This window comes from Volvox carteri (assembly GCF_000143455.1).
Source record: "Volvox carteri f. nagariensis unplaced genomic scaffold VOLCAscaffold_111, whole genome shotgun sequence".
Classification (NCBI taxonomy): Eukaryota; Viridiplantae; Chlorophyta; class Chlorophyceae; order Chlamydomonadales; family Volvocaceae; genus Volvox; species Volvox carteri.
This window is the reverse complement of record NW_003307654.1, coordinates 186722-203357: the sequence shown is the minus strand read 5'-3', so window position 1 is coordinate 203357 and position 16636 is coordinate 186722. Positions and strand designations below refer to the sequence as shown.

General features: G+C 58.0%; 3 protein-coding genes across 3 annotated transcripts in view; 1 reads left to right on the top strand and 2 right to left on the bottom strand.

Moving 5' to 3' along the window:
• Positions 1 to 497, top strand: part of cyc42 (guanylyl and adenylyl cyclase family member) — a gene marked incomplete at both ends in the record, with an annotated part of 2461 nt that extends 1964 nt beyond the window's left edge. Inside the window, one exon of the mRNA XM_002958912.1 lies at positions 285 to 497. Within this exon, the coding sequence (XP_002958958.1) occupies positions 285 to 497 (213 nt within the window). The remainder of the gene's footprint in view (positions 1 to 284) is intronic.
• Positions 498 to 3846: 3349 nt separating this feature from the next.
• On the bottom strand, positions 3847 to 9423 carry VOLCADRAFT_100282 (uncharacterized protein; the record flags this gene model as incomplete). Its single annotated transcript, XM_002958904.1, has 9 exons — positions 3847 to 4011; positions 4700 to 4894; positions 5547 to 6134; positions 6474 to 6623; positions 7016 to 7143; positions 7516 to 7609; positions 8055 to 8320; positions 8888 to 9093; positions 9323 to 9423. The coding sequence occupies 9 exons, from the start codon at positions 9421 to 9423 to the stop codon at positions 3847 to 3849; spliced, it is 1893 nt and encodes a 630-aa protein (XP_002958950.1).
• A 1464-nt stretch (positions 9424 to 10887) lies between these two features.
• The window catches only part of VOLCADRAFT_100281 (uncharacterized protein), a gene marked incomplete at both ends in the record, with an annotated part of 20783 nt that continues 15034 nt past the window's right edge, over positions 10888 to 16636 (bottom strand). The window contains 5 exons of the mRNA XM_002958903.1: positions 10888 to 12270; positions 12505 to 12676; positions 13714 to 13843; positions 14138 to 14177; positions 14667 to 14807. Of these exons, the coding sequence (XP_002958949.1) occupies positions 10888 to 12270; positions 12505 to 12676; positions 13714 to 13843; positions 14138 to 14177; positions 14667 to 14807 (1866 nt within the window). The remainder of the gene's footprint in view (positions 12271 to 12504; positions 12677 to 13713; positions 13844 to 14137; positions 14178 to 14666; positions 14808 to 16636) is intronic.

The window sequence follows — 16636 nt, the reverse complement described above, 5'->3', positions numbered from 1 at the left end:
GAGGAGAGGGAGGGGAGAGGGAGGGGAGAGGGAGGGGAGAGGGAGGGGAGAGGGAGGGGAGAGGGAGGGGAGAGGGAGGGGAGAGGGAGGGGAGAGGGAGGGGAGAGGGAGGGGAGAGGGAGGGGAGAGGGAGGGGAGAGGGTGGGGAAGGAGCGAGGGAAAGGAGCAAGGGGAGGGCCGTCACATGACCTGAACATGGCTTGGTACAGTGGGACCCGCACACGTCAGCGCTGAAACCCTCTTTCCCCCGCTCTCTTCTCCTCCTCCGTCCGTCGTACGTTCAGAACGTGGCCAGCCGCATGGAGAGCACTTGCTCCCCGGGCCGTATCCACGTCAGCTCCGCCACCCAGTCGCTGTTGCCTAATGAGGCATGGCGTGACCTGGGCATGACGGATGTGAAGGGCAAGGGCGCCATGCACACGTACGAATGGGCGGGGGATGTGGACGGACCGCTGGATGGGGAGCAGGTCACGAGGGTGCTGGGGCTCTACCTGTAAGGAAGGGAAGGAAGGAAATGGATGGATGGATGGACGGATGGATGGGTGAATGGATGGACGGATGGATGGGTGAATGGATGGATGGATGGATGGGGGGATGGATGGTTGGATGGGCGGCTCGAAAGTTGGCTCGAAAGGGGGTGAGGTCAAGGGGGTTCTGATGGCCGGATGATGGTTTGAGTGTTGTTGCAGGACTTAGGAGTTGTCGAAAGGGCATACATACATATACGTGTAGCAGCCGTGGGACCGCTTGCCTGCGCAAAGCGGGATCTAGTGCTGTCTATGTGTCCTAGAGATCCGGGCACACACTCGGGCCCATTACACCCCGCCGTTTCAGCTTTCGGCCACGGACACAGGAGCACACGTATACGTTCGGATGAAGGTTGTACAACGGCACGTGTGCAGGTTGACAGATATCTGCAGGTGATGTGCGGGCGCGGGCATCCTCGGGTTTCCGAGCAGATCTCGGATTGCACCTGTGCCGGAGTGGTCTAACGGGTGGGTCTCAAGCTTTGAGAATGGGCTTTCCCATAGCGAAAGCTGCGTGAGTTCGAACCTCACCGGGTGTAGAGGCTAAGCTCCTTTTCGCATGCATAACTTCACTGACCGCATGGCTCAAAATACATTGTATTGCTAAGCAGGGCCACAAGGGACACCGATTCCTAAGCACATGGCGGGAAGCCGGTCGCGGCTCAAGTCTGTGCGGACGTGTACGACAGCGGGGAGCGGAAAGCCGCAGGATGGTTGTGTACGCACGTGACAAGCACTGCCCTCATCCGCGCTGACCTAGGTTGTTACTTCATTGGACATACAGACGGGATTGCCAGGCTGGGTGGATCCATATCCCCTTACATTACACAATTATATATTTAGGCATGCCAGGCGGACAGCCCGGTAGAGCCTGGTAGCGATGGTAAGATTAGGTAGGTAGCGTACAAGGTAGGTATACTTCGCAAGTAAACAGGCGGCAAAGCGAGAATGTGGCCGAGTGTTGCAAGTTAAGAGCTTCAGGGCCCTGTTGGCCGGTAGGGAGTAGGTCATACAGGCCAGCAGGCGCTTCAGCAGTTGGCACTACTGTTTTATTACCTGCGCATCCATGCATATGTGTGCCTGCGTTCACATACGCGGATTTTGATGTTGCATTAATTAGTTCCTTGATATATTTCATTAATGAAACGCAGATATGTGCGTGTTTCCATCGCTTGTGTACGTCCGTCTCACGATTGCCTGTTATGGGGGAGGGTTCCTCTCCGGTCGGGGTCGCGAGGATATGCAAAGCTGTGGGCAGGCATATGTTGGGTGTGCGGATCTGCGTGATGTTGGGAGGGTGATTGTGGCTGCTGCAGGGCGTGTGTTTGCGGCTCCTTGGGGGGCCCTGGTAGTAAGTTGTTGTTGTAACAGGGTGGTTAAGCTTCACTAGTGGCCTCCTTCCCGAGGCAGTTCCCTGCTCTCCCCTGCTAGAGGGGCACCCTAATCCATTCACCCCATCCGACTTCAGAATGTACTCTTTTGAGTTTGGCAACTCACCACCGGCATCCAACCAAATCTAGCGGATCAACGGCGCGTCAACTTAGTTCCTGGTCAGTTCGCAAATTGATTTTATCATGTCCTACACCGTCCACAAGATGGGGGGCCACCTCCCATTTCATCACCTCTCAAAGATCCCGAGAGGTCGGCAGGCGGATTTGAACCCTGATGCGCCGGGAGCAGAAGCCAGGCCTTAACTTCTGCCACTCGCCTGCCTAGTTGTTTGCTTGCGTAATCTTCAATCCTAAGATTACTGCTCTCCATGGAAATATGTATTTGTTTGTCACATGGGAGTTGTTTCAATATGCTCAAGGCATGAGCAGACATCAAAACCTGGCATTTCTGATGCCGCCGAACCCTATTCCGCCCCGCCCCGCCCGGGCGGGTTCCGCTTCGCTCCAACAGATTCCTTAAGCGAGGCCGAACCGTGCCATAAACATCTGAACTGCTTCAAGATATTTGCCGCTGTAACTGCTGGATGAAGCTGCCTTTTACTAGTCTCGGTGCTAATGAAGCATTACTGCAGGAAGCATTATACCAATGTATGCATTGACGTGTTTTAAAGTGGTTGTTTTAGCCACATGAAGTTCACAAACCCACTGCATTTCTTCAAGGAGTTCGAGTGAATTAGAGCGGAGAGCTTGATTACTTGACGGCTGCGGAGGTTGTTTGCAACCGTCAAGTGATATCCAGCTCTCCGCGCTGGAGCGAATTGTCACCGGTCTCCATGTATTCTTAATAACTGCGCTCTCATCTCGCCTCCCGTGATATAGCAGCTTGGGAAATATAAACCTTTGTCCGTATCATGCATTCGGCCTAATCGATGTGTATGAAGACAATAAGCGCAGTAAGGAAGAGCCCCACCCGCTAGCGCTCGTCCAGGCTTGATGATGTATATTATCATCCTGCTGCTGCTTCGAGCAAGCCCCGCGGTTTAGAACATACCCACCAAACGCGCACGGAATCCTCCACCTCCATTTCTTCCTCTCACATATTCCCCGAATTTCCTAGCCCCACAACAATTTGCACATACCCGCATACAGCAGATGAACGTCCTGCAGCGCATGATGCAACCACTGATTAGCTAAGTTGGTCCGAATGTCGCTCATGCCAACCTTCTGCCCAAACGGCCTTTCATCCCCATGAGAATCGAGAAACCTCACTACGATTAAGGATTGGGGGGAATTCCACCGTATTGGATCTCGTGGCATCTTTCCATTGGAACGGCTCGCTGCCTTGCGCTGGCATATGCACACGGCTTCAGCCAGCCGCTCTTAACGCATTCCCCCCCAAAGAAACCCCCTTGGGAAATAGCCGCAACTAGCCACGTCAGCCTGGCAAAAGCAGGCGATATAGAAAACAGGGCCCGAAGCAGCGCAGCCTATCGCATCCCGACCGACCACCGACCAGCACACCAGCCCATTCCGTGGCTGCTTTGTTGTGACACTCTCCTGCCTGCTTAATTCCCCTGCCATACAACAATGTGCTGTGTACATCCCGCCATGTGGCGGTGGAACCCAGACCGCGAAGAGCACAGGCCAAACGCCATACAATACATCGCCATGACGATCTCCCAAGCAACAAGCCAGATCCCTCCGCGGCGAACAGTTGGGTACTTGACACAGACATGCGCCCAAGAACATGCGAAAGAGGTAGCAGTGCCAGCTCCCGACAGACGAGGGTTCGCAACGAGGAAGGAGTGTGTGTTGCAGGCAGTAACAAGGAAAGGAAATATGACCTGCTGTGCCCCGCACCTAGCCGCCTTGCTGTGTCCTGCCCAGCAAATGAATGTCCTTGGGGGTTAGCTGCCAAATCAACCACCTCATTGGTTCGGCCCGTCATCATCGTCATCGTCCAACGGCGCCGCGAATAGCCCTGGCTGTGAGGCACCACCCGCCGCAGCATTCCCGCCGGTCGCACCCGGACCCTGCTTCCCCAGCAGCAGGCGGCGGAAGAGGTCGTGCTCAGATTCATGCTCGGCTTTCGCCTGCGTCCCAAGCAAAAAAGGGGAGCCAGCGTGGCTGTATAAACTTACGTATAGGGGAGGGGAAATGGCACCCCGCTGCTATTTTCCCTTACGCCGGCAGGACATGGCCCCAAAATGACTGACTGGCTGGCGCGATTTCGTCAGTCGGAAAATTGGGAAAATATGAGAGGTGATCCAACAACCTATTACCACTTCAGCGGTACTGAAGCAACGCATCTATATGATCAGTCGTCGATATTTATTCGCAATGGTTTATCTCATTAGCAAATCGCGACAACAGGACTGGCACTCCGGTTCAAGACGCCTTTTCACATATGTATTCCGCGCCCAATAAATAGCTCGCAGGTGAAACCTCTATTAAACATTCAAGCCACCAAATTTAGCCTCCAGATAAAAATAGCAACTTCCAAAATTTTCATCAAAAACTATTCTGCCATTAAAAAAAGCCACGCTTCGGGCCCCAGGGGGTGGGGTCCGTCACTCCTTAACGACCAGGATCATTAGCCTGGAACACTACGGCCGGGACAGCAGAAATTCATAGCATCATAAACCTGAAGACCGTGCCTTATGCACAGGATGGATATGAACCTAGAAGCCAATCCGCCAGGAAAGAAAAGCGATGTGGATTATAAGCCAGCAAGTCACCACAGGAAACGCTGCACCAAAGCCAAAGAACAGAAGATCGCACCTGGTCGCGGAAGCTGCCGCCATGCGAGTGAGGCCCCAGGCCCGGATGGGGAGCAGGAACAAGAGCGCCACCACCACCGCCTTGACTTGCTTCTCCGCGGGCCGCCGAGATACCGCGGCGCTGGTAGCCGTAGGGAAGCTCCTCTCGTTCCAACGGTGGCCCCAGTCCCTCCAAGTACACCACATGAACCAACTCCTGTATCATGTTGGTGGGGGTATGCATGCAGACGGAGACATCATTTTCACCTCAGAGCAAGTAAGAATGTCACCTTCCGACATCCAAGCAGCGAAGCGGCCAGGCAATTCAAGCATCAATTGTCCTTAGGAGCGCGACCAAGACGACTGGGCAGGGAACTGGAGCCCCCCGAACATGCGCAGGGGAAACGTGCCAGTTCGGCAGCGGGGAAGGTATGTGCACGGTCCGCTTGCGAGGCAGAAACCCTGCAAGGCAGCAGTCCTAGTAAGGCGTATGCATCAATAGGCAGCGTGTTTCTAGCTCCTGAACCCGGCCTCCAGCTGTGCAAAACGTTCCTGGGCGCGGCCTAACTACGGGCGAAAACATCTGCTTATGCGAGTTTCGGCGGACAGGACTAAAAATAAAAAAGCGAGCTCTGGAGGCCCTGCGTTGGGTAACTTTGAACGTTTGGGGGACGAGAGGGCCGCCCTCCTCTTAATCGCATCCCCTCCGTTGTGCCTATGCTGGTTGGAACACGGACTCTAAAATTATGCTTCCGACCGCTTCTGCAAGGATCCGAAGCTTTTTTCAAGCGGCGCCGATGCTGCACCTCCTCTCCACCAAACAACCCGAGCAAGCAGCCCCGCTGTAAACCAGGCAAGCCACCACCTACCGATGACCCTTTTATCGTAGCTGTGATCGACTCCGCGGCTGTTGCTGAGTTGCCCTGGCCAATGTCAGGCCACCATACCCGCCGCTGGCTGCTACTGCCAGTCTTCCCCTCCGCGGCCGACACAGCTATCGCCACTGCCAGAGGTCGCCGCAGGGCGGGTTTCAAAGGGCCTAATGTGCGCTTGGCATTTAGCGGCCCAGAGGTAGGGAATGGACCTGCCGCTGCCTTGTCACCGCCGCCATCCGCCGCCAGAGCATCATTCAAGCCCAACAGGATACCCTTATCGTCAATGTCCGCCATGGCACGCAACTTGGCCTTGTCGCGCTTCGTCCGTCTCTGACGCCGCGCGCCGTCGGCTGCTCCGTCGCCTTCACCGTCATGCCAACGGCTCGCGGGCCGACGACGCCGGGATCCCGCCCCGCCCCCATCCTCATCGTCCCGGTCGCTGCCGGCGCCGAGAGCCCCACCGTCAGCGTCCTCGTCGCTGTCATCTGCGTCCATCTCAACCTCTTGGATCTCAGACCCACGGGAATCCGCTTCACGCTCCTCCCCAACCACTGGCCCGCCAAACATCGACACGGCGCTCACCTGCATGGGTAAGGGTCGGTCGCCGGTGGAGTACATGACAACAGTCCGTAAGTGTACTTGCAACCGGAGGCGTAACGGTGCAGTGGGCAAAGCCTGGTTACGGTACGGTGCGCCTCGCACCTAGTGCTCTTCCCTCGCTCCTGCTCGCTCTGAGTTCACGCATTCAACTCAGCGGGGCAGCGGAGCCATTCTGATATACTGTTCCAAGGAGAGATACGCCTGCGAGCGGCTGTTACCGCATCCCCTGATGCAACGCGCCGCCCGCTCCCCACGCCTTCTTCTCTCCCCCAAACCAACCCCCTCCGTCTCCGCCCTCTCTTCCCCATCTCGTTATCCTACCTGCGCGTACAGCGGAGGCGCCGGCTCAAATGAGTCCGCCATCTCCTTCAGCGATGCCGCGGAGTGGCCGTGCACGTTGCGAGCAGGACTGGCGCACACGGCGGGGTCGGTCTCCAGCGGCAGCAGGGCGAAGCATTCGAAGTTTGCACGCTACAGCGCCGGCCGGGTCGGAGGTCGGAGGTCCGGTGGAATCAGGGGTTGGGGGTTAGGTCGGGTCCGGCGAAAGGTGATGGCCGGGGTATATGCAGCGTAGGGTTCCAGGTTCCCCTTTCCCCCTTTCCCCCCCATAAAGCGGATTGGAACCAACCCAGCTTGCTTGCTAAATGACCTTTTCCCGCCCTCTCCTCCCTCTTCTCAGTTTGGCCATGCGCAATTCCGCCTTCCCCCTCCTCGCTACAGTGTGTCGCCTCAGTCTTCAGCACTGTGTTTACCCTTTCCCTGCCCAACACGACCTCTTGTGCTTACACTCGTGGTGGACTACTTCGTGTGCCAATCCACGGCCAATCCACGGCCCGACTCATCAGGACGCAGTAATCTCCCACCTGCCCCACCGCCATGAGCTCCCGCAGCTGCTCCGCCCGCAGCACGGGGGCGTCCACCACCACAAAGCTGTGCCGCCTGTCCTCACACGAGCGCCCCACCGCGCGAACCAGGTCCCGGAAGTATGTGCCTGACAGAGGGCCCGTTGCATGCATGAGGCGAGGAAATCTGAGGTAACGGAGAGAGCGCGCGTTATTGCATATGGGTGGTATGAATGGCGGTAGTACGCGACATGGGGATTTTTGAGGATGGACTGTAAAAGGAGGTAAAATGGACCTTGAATGGCGATAAGAGTCAAGCGTGCGCGGCATCGGCGGCATGGCCCGTTCGCTCATTCAACAACTGGGTAAAGAACACAAAACCGGGAATCCGGGACCAGGCGATGCAGTTCACTCAAGCCCGGCTTCCTATTGCCCAGCTTTCGCTGCTTAGCCACAATCCCGGCCAAGGGTATCATTAGGTCATTCACTATTTCCCCAAACCTGGCCCTCCATTCATGTACCTGCCATCTCCGGCTCATACACATATTTGAGCTCCGTCACCTTTCGGCGCTTCTTACGTCCGCCCTCCTCCTCAACCACCTCAACCTCCATCTCCTGTAGGTCAACCCAACGGGGAAATAACCGCCACAAGGTCAGGAAAGAGTTCGAATAAAACCAAGTCCACGGTAGCTCTGGACATCTCGAAGTACACCCAGGTTTACGGACCGCCAAAAAAACAAACCCGCCGGCGCTGAGGAGTCGGCAGGACTCTCACGTTGAGGCAGCCATAATGCCGCGCCAACGGGCCACGAAAGCACGCCCACGAAAGCGTTAGATTTACTCTGTAACCAGCGGCAAAGCCCGGCAGACTGCAGGATGGGGTGACCTCGGTAGGTAACCAGCAGAGGTACCGACTCAGGCGCCCTGCCGGTTTGCTGCATGTTACCTTGGTGCCTCTTACCTGATTACACTTCATCGCATAGTAAATACATTAAAAAGACTCCTTTAAAAACTCAACTAATTTAATTAAGTAAAATTAAATTTGTCCGCCCGTCCCTACCTGCATGTAGTAATCGTCCATGCTGTGCAACCGCGGCACTTCCGCACCCGCCTCCAGCTCCGCTTCCCGAATCTTCCGAGCCAGTGTGCTCTTGCCACTGCCAGGCAGCCCCCGCAGCACCAGCAGCAACTTACGCGGCCGGGTGGCCCGGTGCGGCGGCCGGATCAATCGGGTGATGTCCACGACCACTGGCGTCGGCGGGGCCGGCGCTTGTGGGGCCGCTGCTGCCGCCACAGTTGCAGAAGGCTGCAGCTGTGCTGTGTGGGCTGCGGCCGCCGAGGGGCCCCCAGCAGCGCCGAGGGGGCCCACCCCGGCTGCAAATGGTGGAACACTTGCAGGTGCCGCCTGACCCGGAGGCATAACCGGTGGATGGTGGTGGTGCTTATGATGATGGGGGGGAGGTGGAGGCTGTGCATAGACGGCGTGCTGCTGCAGTGGCGCGGGTTGTTGCTGCTGCTGGGGACCCGGGGGCGGGTGTGGAAAAGGCGGGTATGGATGAGGCGCTGGTAGGTGACCCAGGTGGTGATATGGCATTTGCTGGGTGTGCTGTTGGTGAACGTTCCATGACCCTGTGCTAGGTGGGCCGGGGACTTGACCAAGGGATCCGGCAAGTCCGGGCGGCTGCGGTAGCGGGAATTGCCCCAAGCCCTCAGGCCCAGCTACATTTTGGTGAGCCTGCCCAGAGCCCGTTTGGCTCTGGGAAGGATACGGTGGCGGTATGGGGCCCTGGTCCGCCGGCAGCGGGGGAGAAGCATGTCCAGTAGGCGCTTCGGGAGGTGGCAATGGTGGCGGTTGCTCTTCCGCTGGCGTTGGTGGTAAAGGAGGAGGGGCACCATCTGGGAGGGGAGGTAACGACTCCGGTGGGCTAGGGTTGGGCGCAGAATAGTATTGATAGTTGTAATGCTGCTGCGCCAGAGCTTGCTGTTGCTGATGATGGTACGCCTCGCTGGGATGGGGAGCCTGCCAGCCAGCTTGTGGGTGGTACACGCCATAATGCCCATAAGGATCCGGTCCTTGGAAGCCATTTGGCTGAGGATAGCTGCAGTTTGTGCAAGCACAGGGCACGGCGAACAGGGAAGATGCGAGTCAGCGTCCCGGGGGACGGGTAGTCTAACTGTTCATACCCAGTCAGCCACTCTGCCTCATTCATCATATGCAAGCGGTTCCTAGAACAATATGTTAAGCGCGCCCACGCAACCGCATCTGGGCAAAGTTGCCGTCAACAAGTAATATGCCCGCGCGAGCCACGAGTGGTCATTCCTACATACCTGTTTGGAACAGTTGGCGCACTATAGTTACCTTGCAGGTTACCATAGCCCGTCTGCCAGGCAGCAAAGTTGCCCGGCTGACCGTTGTACGCGTTGAACATTGGAGCTGGGCTATTGCCCCTTCTTGGCCGAGAACTCTCGCACTTCGACGGCCTTGAGCCGTGCAGACAGCTCCAGTGTAAGCCTGCTCACTCTTTCGGCGCCATCCAACCAGGCTTCTTTAGCTCTGAGCCGACAGCTCCAGTTTTGCCTCCACGTAAGTAAACAAAGTTAGAATGATCTCAGGTGCACTCTTGGTGTAAAATGGCTTAGCACTTCTGCAAACTTGTTCCGTCCGTTTTCCTTAGGAGCGCGTGAGGCGGCAGACAAATTATAATAGCTAGAAAAGATGATCCATGGTAACTACCCCTTATTGCCAGCGCGATGCACAATAATTGTATATTGCCGTACTACACCAGGCGCTGCACCCGTTAACCGTTCCTCATAGCCGCTACTAGCGCAGCCAAACAACTATTGTCAGGGCTATATACCTGCTCCCAGCAATGGCGCGGTGCAGATCTTGGCAGCGTCTGCGGTGCAGCAAGTGCCGACCGGTGTCCAGTCTGTGTTTGCTTGCAGATTAATCCGCACCTCCTTGTTCACCCACCAAGGATGCCTTGTCCGTAGTGGCTCGTCCGTACGGCAGCCTGCGTTATCTGTACGTCCCGTAACGGAAATCCATTATGCGGAGAACACATGTTCCTGGCCGGTGCGGACAATATAAGTCGTGATGCCATCAACACTTAGTAATGCTCTGCAATCTGGGAGTTCTTCACAGGCAAAGGGAATGCGCCCTGTTTATACGTTTGTTATGTTTCCTCCGCCCGCGCCTGTGTTAGTTGAGGCTCCACCCCTAAGGGCGATATGCGTGGGAAGGAGGCGATATGTATGAGTGATCTGTTTGTGTGCGTTGAGCTGTCTTAGGGTGTGGGAAGGGATGGTGTGGAGTAGCGTGGGGTTTAAGAAAAAAGGCGGAAATTCAAGTGTGCTATTGCCGCTCTTACAACTGCTGCTACTGATCGAAGCTACGCGGTAGATATGTAAACGCACAGCTCCTAGGTTTTAAGAGCAGTTTCTTGACATCACTACCAAGTGCCAGCATGCCAGGTCCGCCAAGTCAATTGCCGTGCTGCCATATGGCGGTCAACAAACAACCGCCGAATATTCCACCAATCGAGACACTATGGCTGGTCGCCGACCACCCCCACCACCACCACCCCCACCACCACCACACCCCCCCCACCACCACCACGGCATCACCGATCATCACAGACTGCCCATCGCAGTTGCGCCGTATGCATGCGGGAATTGCAATGTACATTACAACGCAGCCAACACATGAACCAAAATGCCGTATTTTAATCAGGACACCGCGGAGAACAGTCCCCCGCGCAACGAAGAACTGCCGTAAATGCCGCAGTACAAATTACCAGAGGAGGACCCCCTTAGCATCGGAAGATCTCCACCACCGCCGCCTCCGCCTCTAGCGCCGCCAAGTATCCTGGCCACCGCATGCTGACACCTTCTCAAACCCCGCCGCCTCCGCCTCCGCTGCCGTACTCCCGCAGAGCCTCCGCCAGCGCCGCCTCCGCTGCCATGTGCAACACCTCCAACGCATCCGCCGACCAGTCCATCCAATCCTCGCTCTCACCACCCTCCGCCAACGGACCCGAGGCCGCCGAAGCCACGGCGGTCTCAGCCGCCGCGGCGGTGCCGCCGCCCTGCTGCCGCTGCCGCCCCCGCTCCTCCATAGCGACGTCCACCGATGCACTACCCGTATCAGGGAATGACGATCCCGCCGTCGCCGCCACCACCTCCGCTGTGCCGCCGGCGCCAGCCGCCGGTGCCGCTGCACCGGCCGCCGTAATACCTAGGGCTTCTCTCCACGTCGGGGCGGCTGCGGTGCCAGATGTGGATCTGGGCCAATTCCGCGGCCTGAAGCGTCTGCGCATGGGGCTGTCGGATGCCATACCCATGGCTGCAGAGATTGAAGGACAGCGTCGCCGCCGCCTCGCCGCCGCCGGACCGGAAGTACCCCCAACCCCAAGCGCCCGCTCCTGCTGCTGCCCCGCGACCCCACTACCCGGCAGCGGCGCCACGGCATGCCCAGCGGCGGCGAAGTACGGCACTGCCGCAGCTCCGCCGCCGCGCTCCTGCCGTACTGTATTCCAGCACTCCTGGAATACGTCCATGAACACGTCACGGGGTATGCACAACGGCAGCTCCCCCGGGGGCTCGGATGCGGCGGCCGGGGTTGCCGAGGACGAGGGGAGTGCCGACACGGCCACCGAGGTGTGATGGCTGGGGTCTGCAGTCCGGGGGTCCATGTCTGGCACTCCGCCGCTGTCGACGGAGCTACTACCGGTGTTGCCTTTGATACTGCTGCCGACGATGCCATCGGTGCCGGAAGCGGGTGTTACAGGCGGAGGAGGGGAAGGAGGGGCAGGAGGAGGGGGCAACGGTGTCGACGTTTCCGCCCCTCCGCCAACAGTCGCTTTGTTCTCCCTTGCGGACGGAACGCCGTACAGTACGGCCCCGAGGTCCCTGCATAGCCCCGCCGCCGCCTCCACGTCGCGCAACAGCCCAAGATCAGATTGCAACTGCTGCAACCAGCCAGGGTCAGGCCGTACCGCTGGCGCCAGAGCTGGGGAAGGCGCCGCTGCCGCACCAGCAGCGGGGAACGCCATCGCCGCCGCCAATGCCGTACTTCCCGGCTTCCGCCACCAGCACGGCACATCCAAGTGATGGATCCGCAACAGACCAGACGTAAGGCCCAGGTTGGCCATCCGAGCCGCGTACGAGAGCGCCGTGGGCTGTAGCAACGGCCGCAGCGCTGGCGGCAGTAGCCGCTGTAGCAGCTTCCCTCTCAAGCGCCCCCCCGTCACGACGGCCACCAGGTCGCCCGGGAGCTGCAGCGGGGTGGGGGTCGCTTCCGGGCCCCCGCCCGGCTGCTGCTGCTCCGGCTGCTGCTGCTGCGGCGGCGGCGTCTGCCGTTGTGCCTCCCTTTCCTCAGCAATAGTTGTAGTGGTGATGGTCGTGGTGGTCGTGGTGGTGGTGCTGCTGGCGCTGGTGCTGGTGGTGGCGGGAGGCTCCAAGTGTGGCGAAAGGGCCCTTGCTGGCCTCGTACCTTCCCCTTCCCGTACCTCTACCACTGCGGCCTCTGGTTTGGGCCCAGTCGCGCACTTGGCCTCCTCACGCCACGACCCACACGCCGCCTCGTAGGCGCTCCTCAATACGGCACCCACCAGCTTCATGCGCTCCTCAAAGGCCAGTCCCCGCACCCGGGAGGTTGCCACAGCGCACCCTACGTAGGGGCTCGCGGGGGGGGGTTGCGCCATGTGGAGAGGTGGGGGGGGGGTAAGACGAACCACGAACAAGGTGGGAGGGAGGGGGGCTGGTGGGGCAGTCATACGCAAGGAAATCAGAGAGATGAAGCGCCGAAAGGCGCCCAAAGTTCGAGAGTGCTGATGGGGTGAGTGGGAGGTTGGGATGGGCAATTATATGATGATACAGAAAAGCGCAAAGGGTTAACAACTACGGGCCGATATCGGTATCGGTGGCGACAACAATGGCAGGCGGCTGGCAGAGGTTAAGGCCTGACTTCTGCTCCCGGCCGACCCGGGTTCAAATCCGCCTGCCGGCTCGTCGGGTATTTGAGGAGTGTTGAAATGGGAGGTGGCCCCCCATCATATGGACGATGTAGGACGTGATAAAATCAACTTGCGTGCTAACCAGGAACTAAGTTGATGCGCCGTTAATCCGCTAGATTTGGTTGGATGCTGGTGGTGAGTTGCCGAACCCAACGAATACATTCTGAAGTCGGATGGGGTGAACGGATTAGGGTGCCCCTCTAGCAGGGGAGAGCAGGGAACTGCCCCGGGAAAGGGGGCCGCTGGCAAAGTTAACCACCCTGTAACAACATACAACATGCAACAATGGGGACTATTACAATAGCTGTAGCTTGCGCATCGGCATGGCTGTAGGAACGTTTTTCAGGAATAAGTGCGGCCACACAGCCGGTGCAAGTGCTCGGACGAAGTGAGTAAGTATGTATGTATGGTATGTATGTACATATAATACATATACATGTATTTCCCCTCCTGCACCTGAACATTGGTGTCCTGACCAAAAGGAGCAGGGGGGTCCTCGTGAGTCCAGCGGCGATGGAGCCGCCACCGTCGCCGGCGGCCGCTGTGCTGGCGATGGGGCCGTTGATACCGCTGCTCCTACAGCTGCTGCTGACTCTTCAGGCCTCGCTGCTACAGCTGCGCTAGCGGGGCCGCCGCAGTAGCAACGCATGTCCAGAGGACTTAAAACCGGCTTCAGCGGCGGTGCCCCGCCCGCTGGCGCACCGCTGACCGCGCCGCTCCAGGCCGCGACCGGAACTTCCGCCGCTGGCACGGCCGGCGCCGCCGCCGTCGCCAGCACTAGCAGCGCCGAAACCGGCTGTAGCGCAAGCGATGCCAACATACGCGCCATGGGCTGTAGTGGCAACGCACCAACCAACTGGGAACCAACGGTCATTGGGCCCCAGGATCCGAAACCAGATCCAGGGCCGCCGTCCTCAGTCGGTTCAGGCCTGGAGGCTAGCCGCAGTGCTACAGCCGGCACCGCCGCCTGCCGCTCCCGCGGCAGCATCAGCACCTGCCCCAGTGCTGACGTGTCCAAAGCCAACTGGAGGTGCCAGGGCTGTAGCAGGTTGCCCTCGCTCAGCCGCATCAAGCCCAAGTCGACGTACGACTGTTGGTTGGAGGCAGTTAATTGCAGTACACTTACCAAAGGGATTAGATGTTGGGTGAGGAGGAGGAACGCCGGGCTGTGGCGGTGGTGATGGTACTGCGTGATTGTCGTACTGGTCACCCCGCGGTGGGGTACAGCCGGCCGACGAGGGACGCGAGGGCCGGCAGGACGTCAGTCTCAGCACACTGGGGCGGGGTTGGTTGCGGCGGTTGTGGCGGCTGCGGTCGTGTCGTGCGGGAGAGCATTGCTGTACAAACCGCCTGTGTGTGTATGTATGTGTGTGTACCCCGCCCTTGCAGCAACCCAGTCCCCCGACCGGACAGCACATCACAGATCTTCCCCCCTCCAGTCGACCCCCGACCCATATCACACACCTCACCGGCGGCATGGCGCCCTAACCAGTCCCGGAGCCCCGAGCCCTCCTTACAGGGGCTTCACCACCCTCTCCTCCTCATATCCCCCCCCCGCCAGAAACCCCATGCACCACCGCAGCCCCAAATATAGGGCCCTTAGAGCTCCTGTCTTCCTGTGGGGCCGAGGCCCTCCCCTACGTCGCCACACTCACCCTCGCTGTCCCCAGCAGCCTCAGGACGAACCACTCCATCACCGCCGCCAGCGCCACCACACCACGGATGTCCGCATGAGAGTCTTGCCCCGTGTCGCCGCTGGAGCCGCTGGAAGCAACGTCCATCTCGTCAGGGAAGCCCTGGGAGCCGCTACCGCTGCTGCCGCTATCACTGCCGAACATGCTGCTGTCGCCGCCAGTGCCATACGCCATGCGTTCATTCAGGTGACGCTGCCACCAGCGCAGCGGCGGGCTGGGGCCGGCGGCGGGCCCGGGCCGCGGCGGCGGCGGCTGCGACTGCGCCGACGGCTGTTGTTGCTGCTGCCTCTCCTGAGGCGGTGCTTGTTCTTGTTGTAGTATGTAGGCCGCCTCCTGCACTTATTGAGCATGATGTTAAAAAGTAGGTGGGTAATACTATGCGTAATTGTGACATATATACAAGGATTTGGCACTACTGGTAAGGCGCGACCATTGCCCCCGGGAGATCCCGGGATCGATACCCATTAGGGTCAAAAGTCCTTCCGATGGTGGAAGGCATTGTGCCCCTAGTTGATGGACGGTGGTGACCTGGGATAAAGTTAACCTGCGAGCCGACCAGGAATGGAGTTGGGCCGCTGTCGACCCGGCAGATTCCGTTGGATGCTGGTGGTGGGTGCGGAACCTGAGCGATCCACTGGGAAGTTAACTAGGGTGACTAGATGAGATACCCCGAGATACCGGGGAATGCAGGGTTTCGTAGGGTAGCGGCCACGGGCGAAGATACACCCCCCTGTTTCACACATCATACATGCATACATACCTGCATGCACACATACATATACATACATATATATGCCTTACCAGTAGTGCCTAATATGTATAGATATGTATATATATACATATATATTGGCACGGACAATTGCCCCCTGGACATCCTGGGATCGAGACCTGTCAAAGTCAAAAATCCGTCCTATGGTGGAAGGTAAAGTGCCCCTAGTCGATGGACGGTGGTGACCTGGGATAAAGTTGAGTTGCGAGCCGACCAGGAATGGAGTTGGGCCGCTGTCGACCAGGCAGATTCCGTTGGATGCTGGTGGTGGGTGCGGAACCTAAGTGATCCACTGAGAAGTTGACTAGGGTGACTAGATGAGGGTGCCCCGAAATACCGGGGAAGGCAGGGTCTGCCGGGTAGCGGCCACGTGTGAAGATATGGCCCCCCTGTCCCACACATCATACATACATACATACATACATACATACATACATACATACATACATACATACATACATACATACATACATACATACATACATACATACATACATACATACATATACATACTATGGCAGGCGGCTGGCAGAGGTTAAGGCCTGACTTCTGCTCCCGGAGTGTCCGGGTTCAAATCCGCCTGCCAACCTCTCGGGTGTGTGAGAGGTGTTGAAATGGGAGGTGGCCCCCCATCTTATGGACGGTGTAGGACGTGATAATATCAACTTGCGAGCTGACCAGGAACTAAGTTGAGGCGCCGTTGATCCGCTAGATTTGGTTGGATGCTGGTGGTGAGTTGCAGAACCCAACGAATACATTCTGAAGTCGGATGGGGTGAACGGATTAGGGTGCCTCTCTAGCAGGGGAGAGCAGGGAACTGCCTCGGGAAAGGGGGCCGCTGGTGAAGCTATACCACCCTGTAACAACATACATACATACATACATACATACATACATACATACATACATACATGCATACATGCATACATGCATACATGCATACATGCATACATACATGCATACATACATACATACATACATACATACATGTATGGATGAGACCAAGCTTGACTAAGCTGCTACTATGACCGTCGGCCAACCGCGGCCGTGGCCACCGACAGCGACCTCAATTGTTTGAGCGTAGTTATGGTTATCTAATTAGCCTGAAAATGTCGCAGAGGCGACCAGCAGTGGCTGTTAGCCGCGGCAATGTTCAAAATGG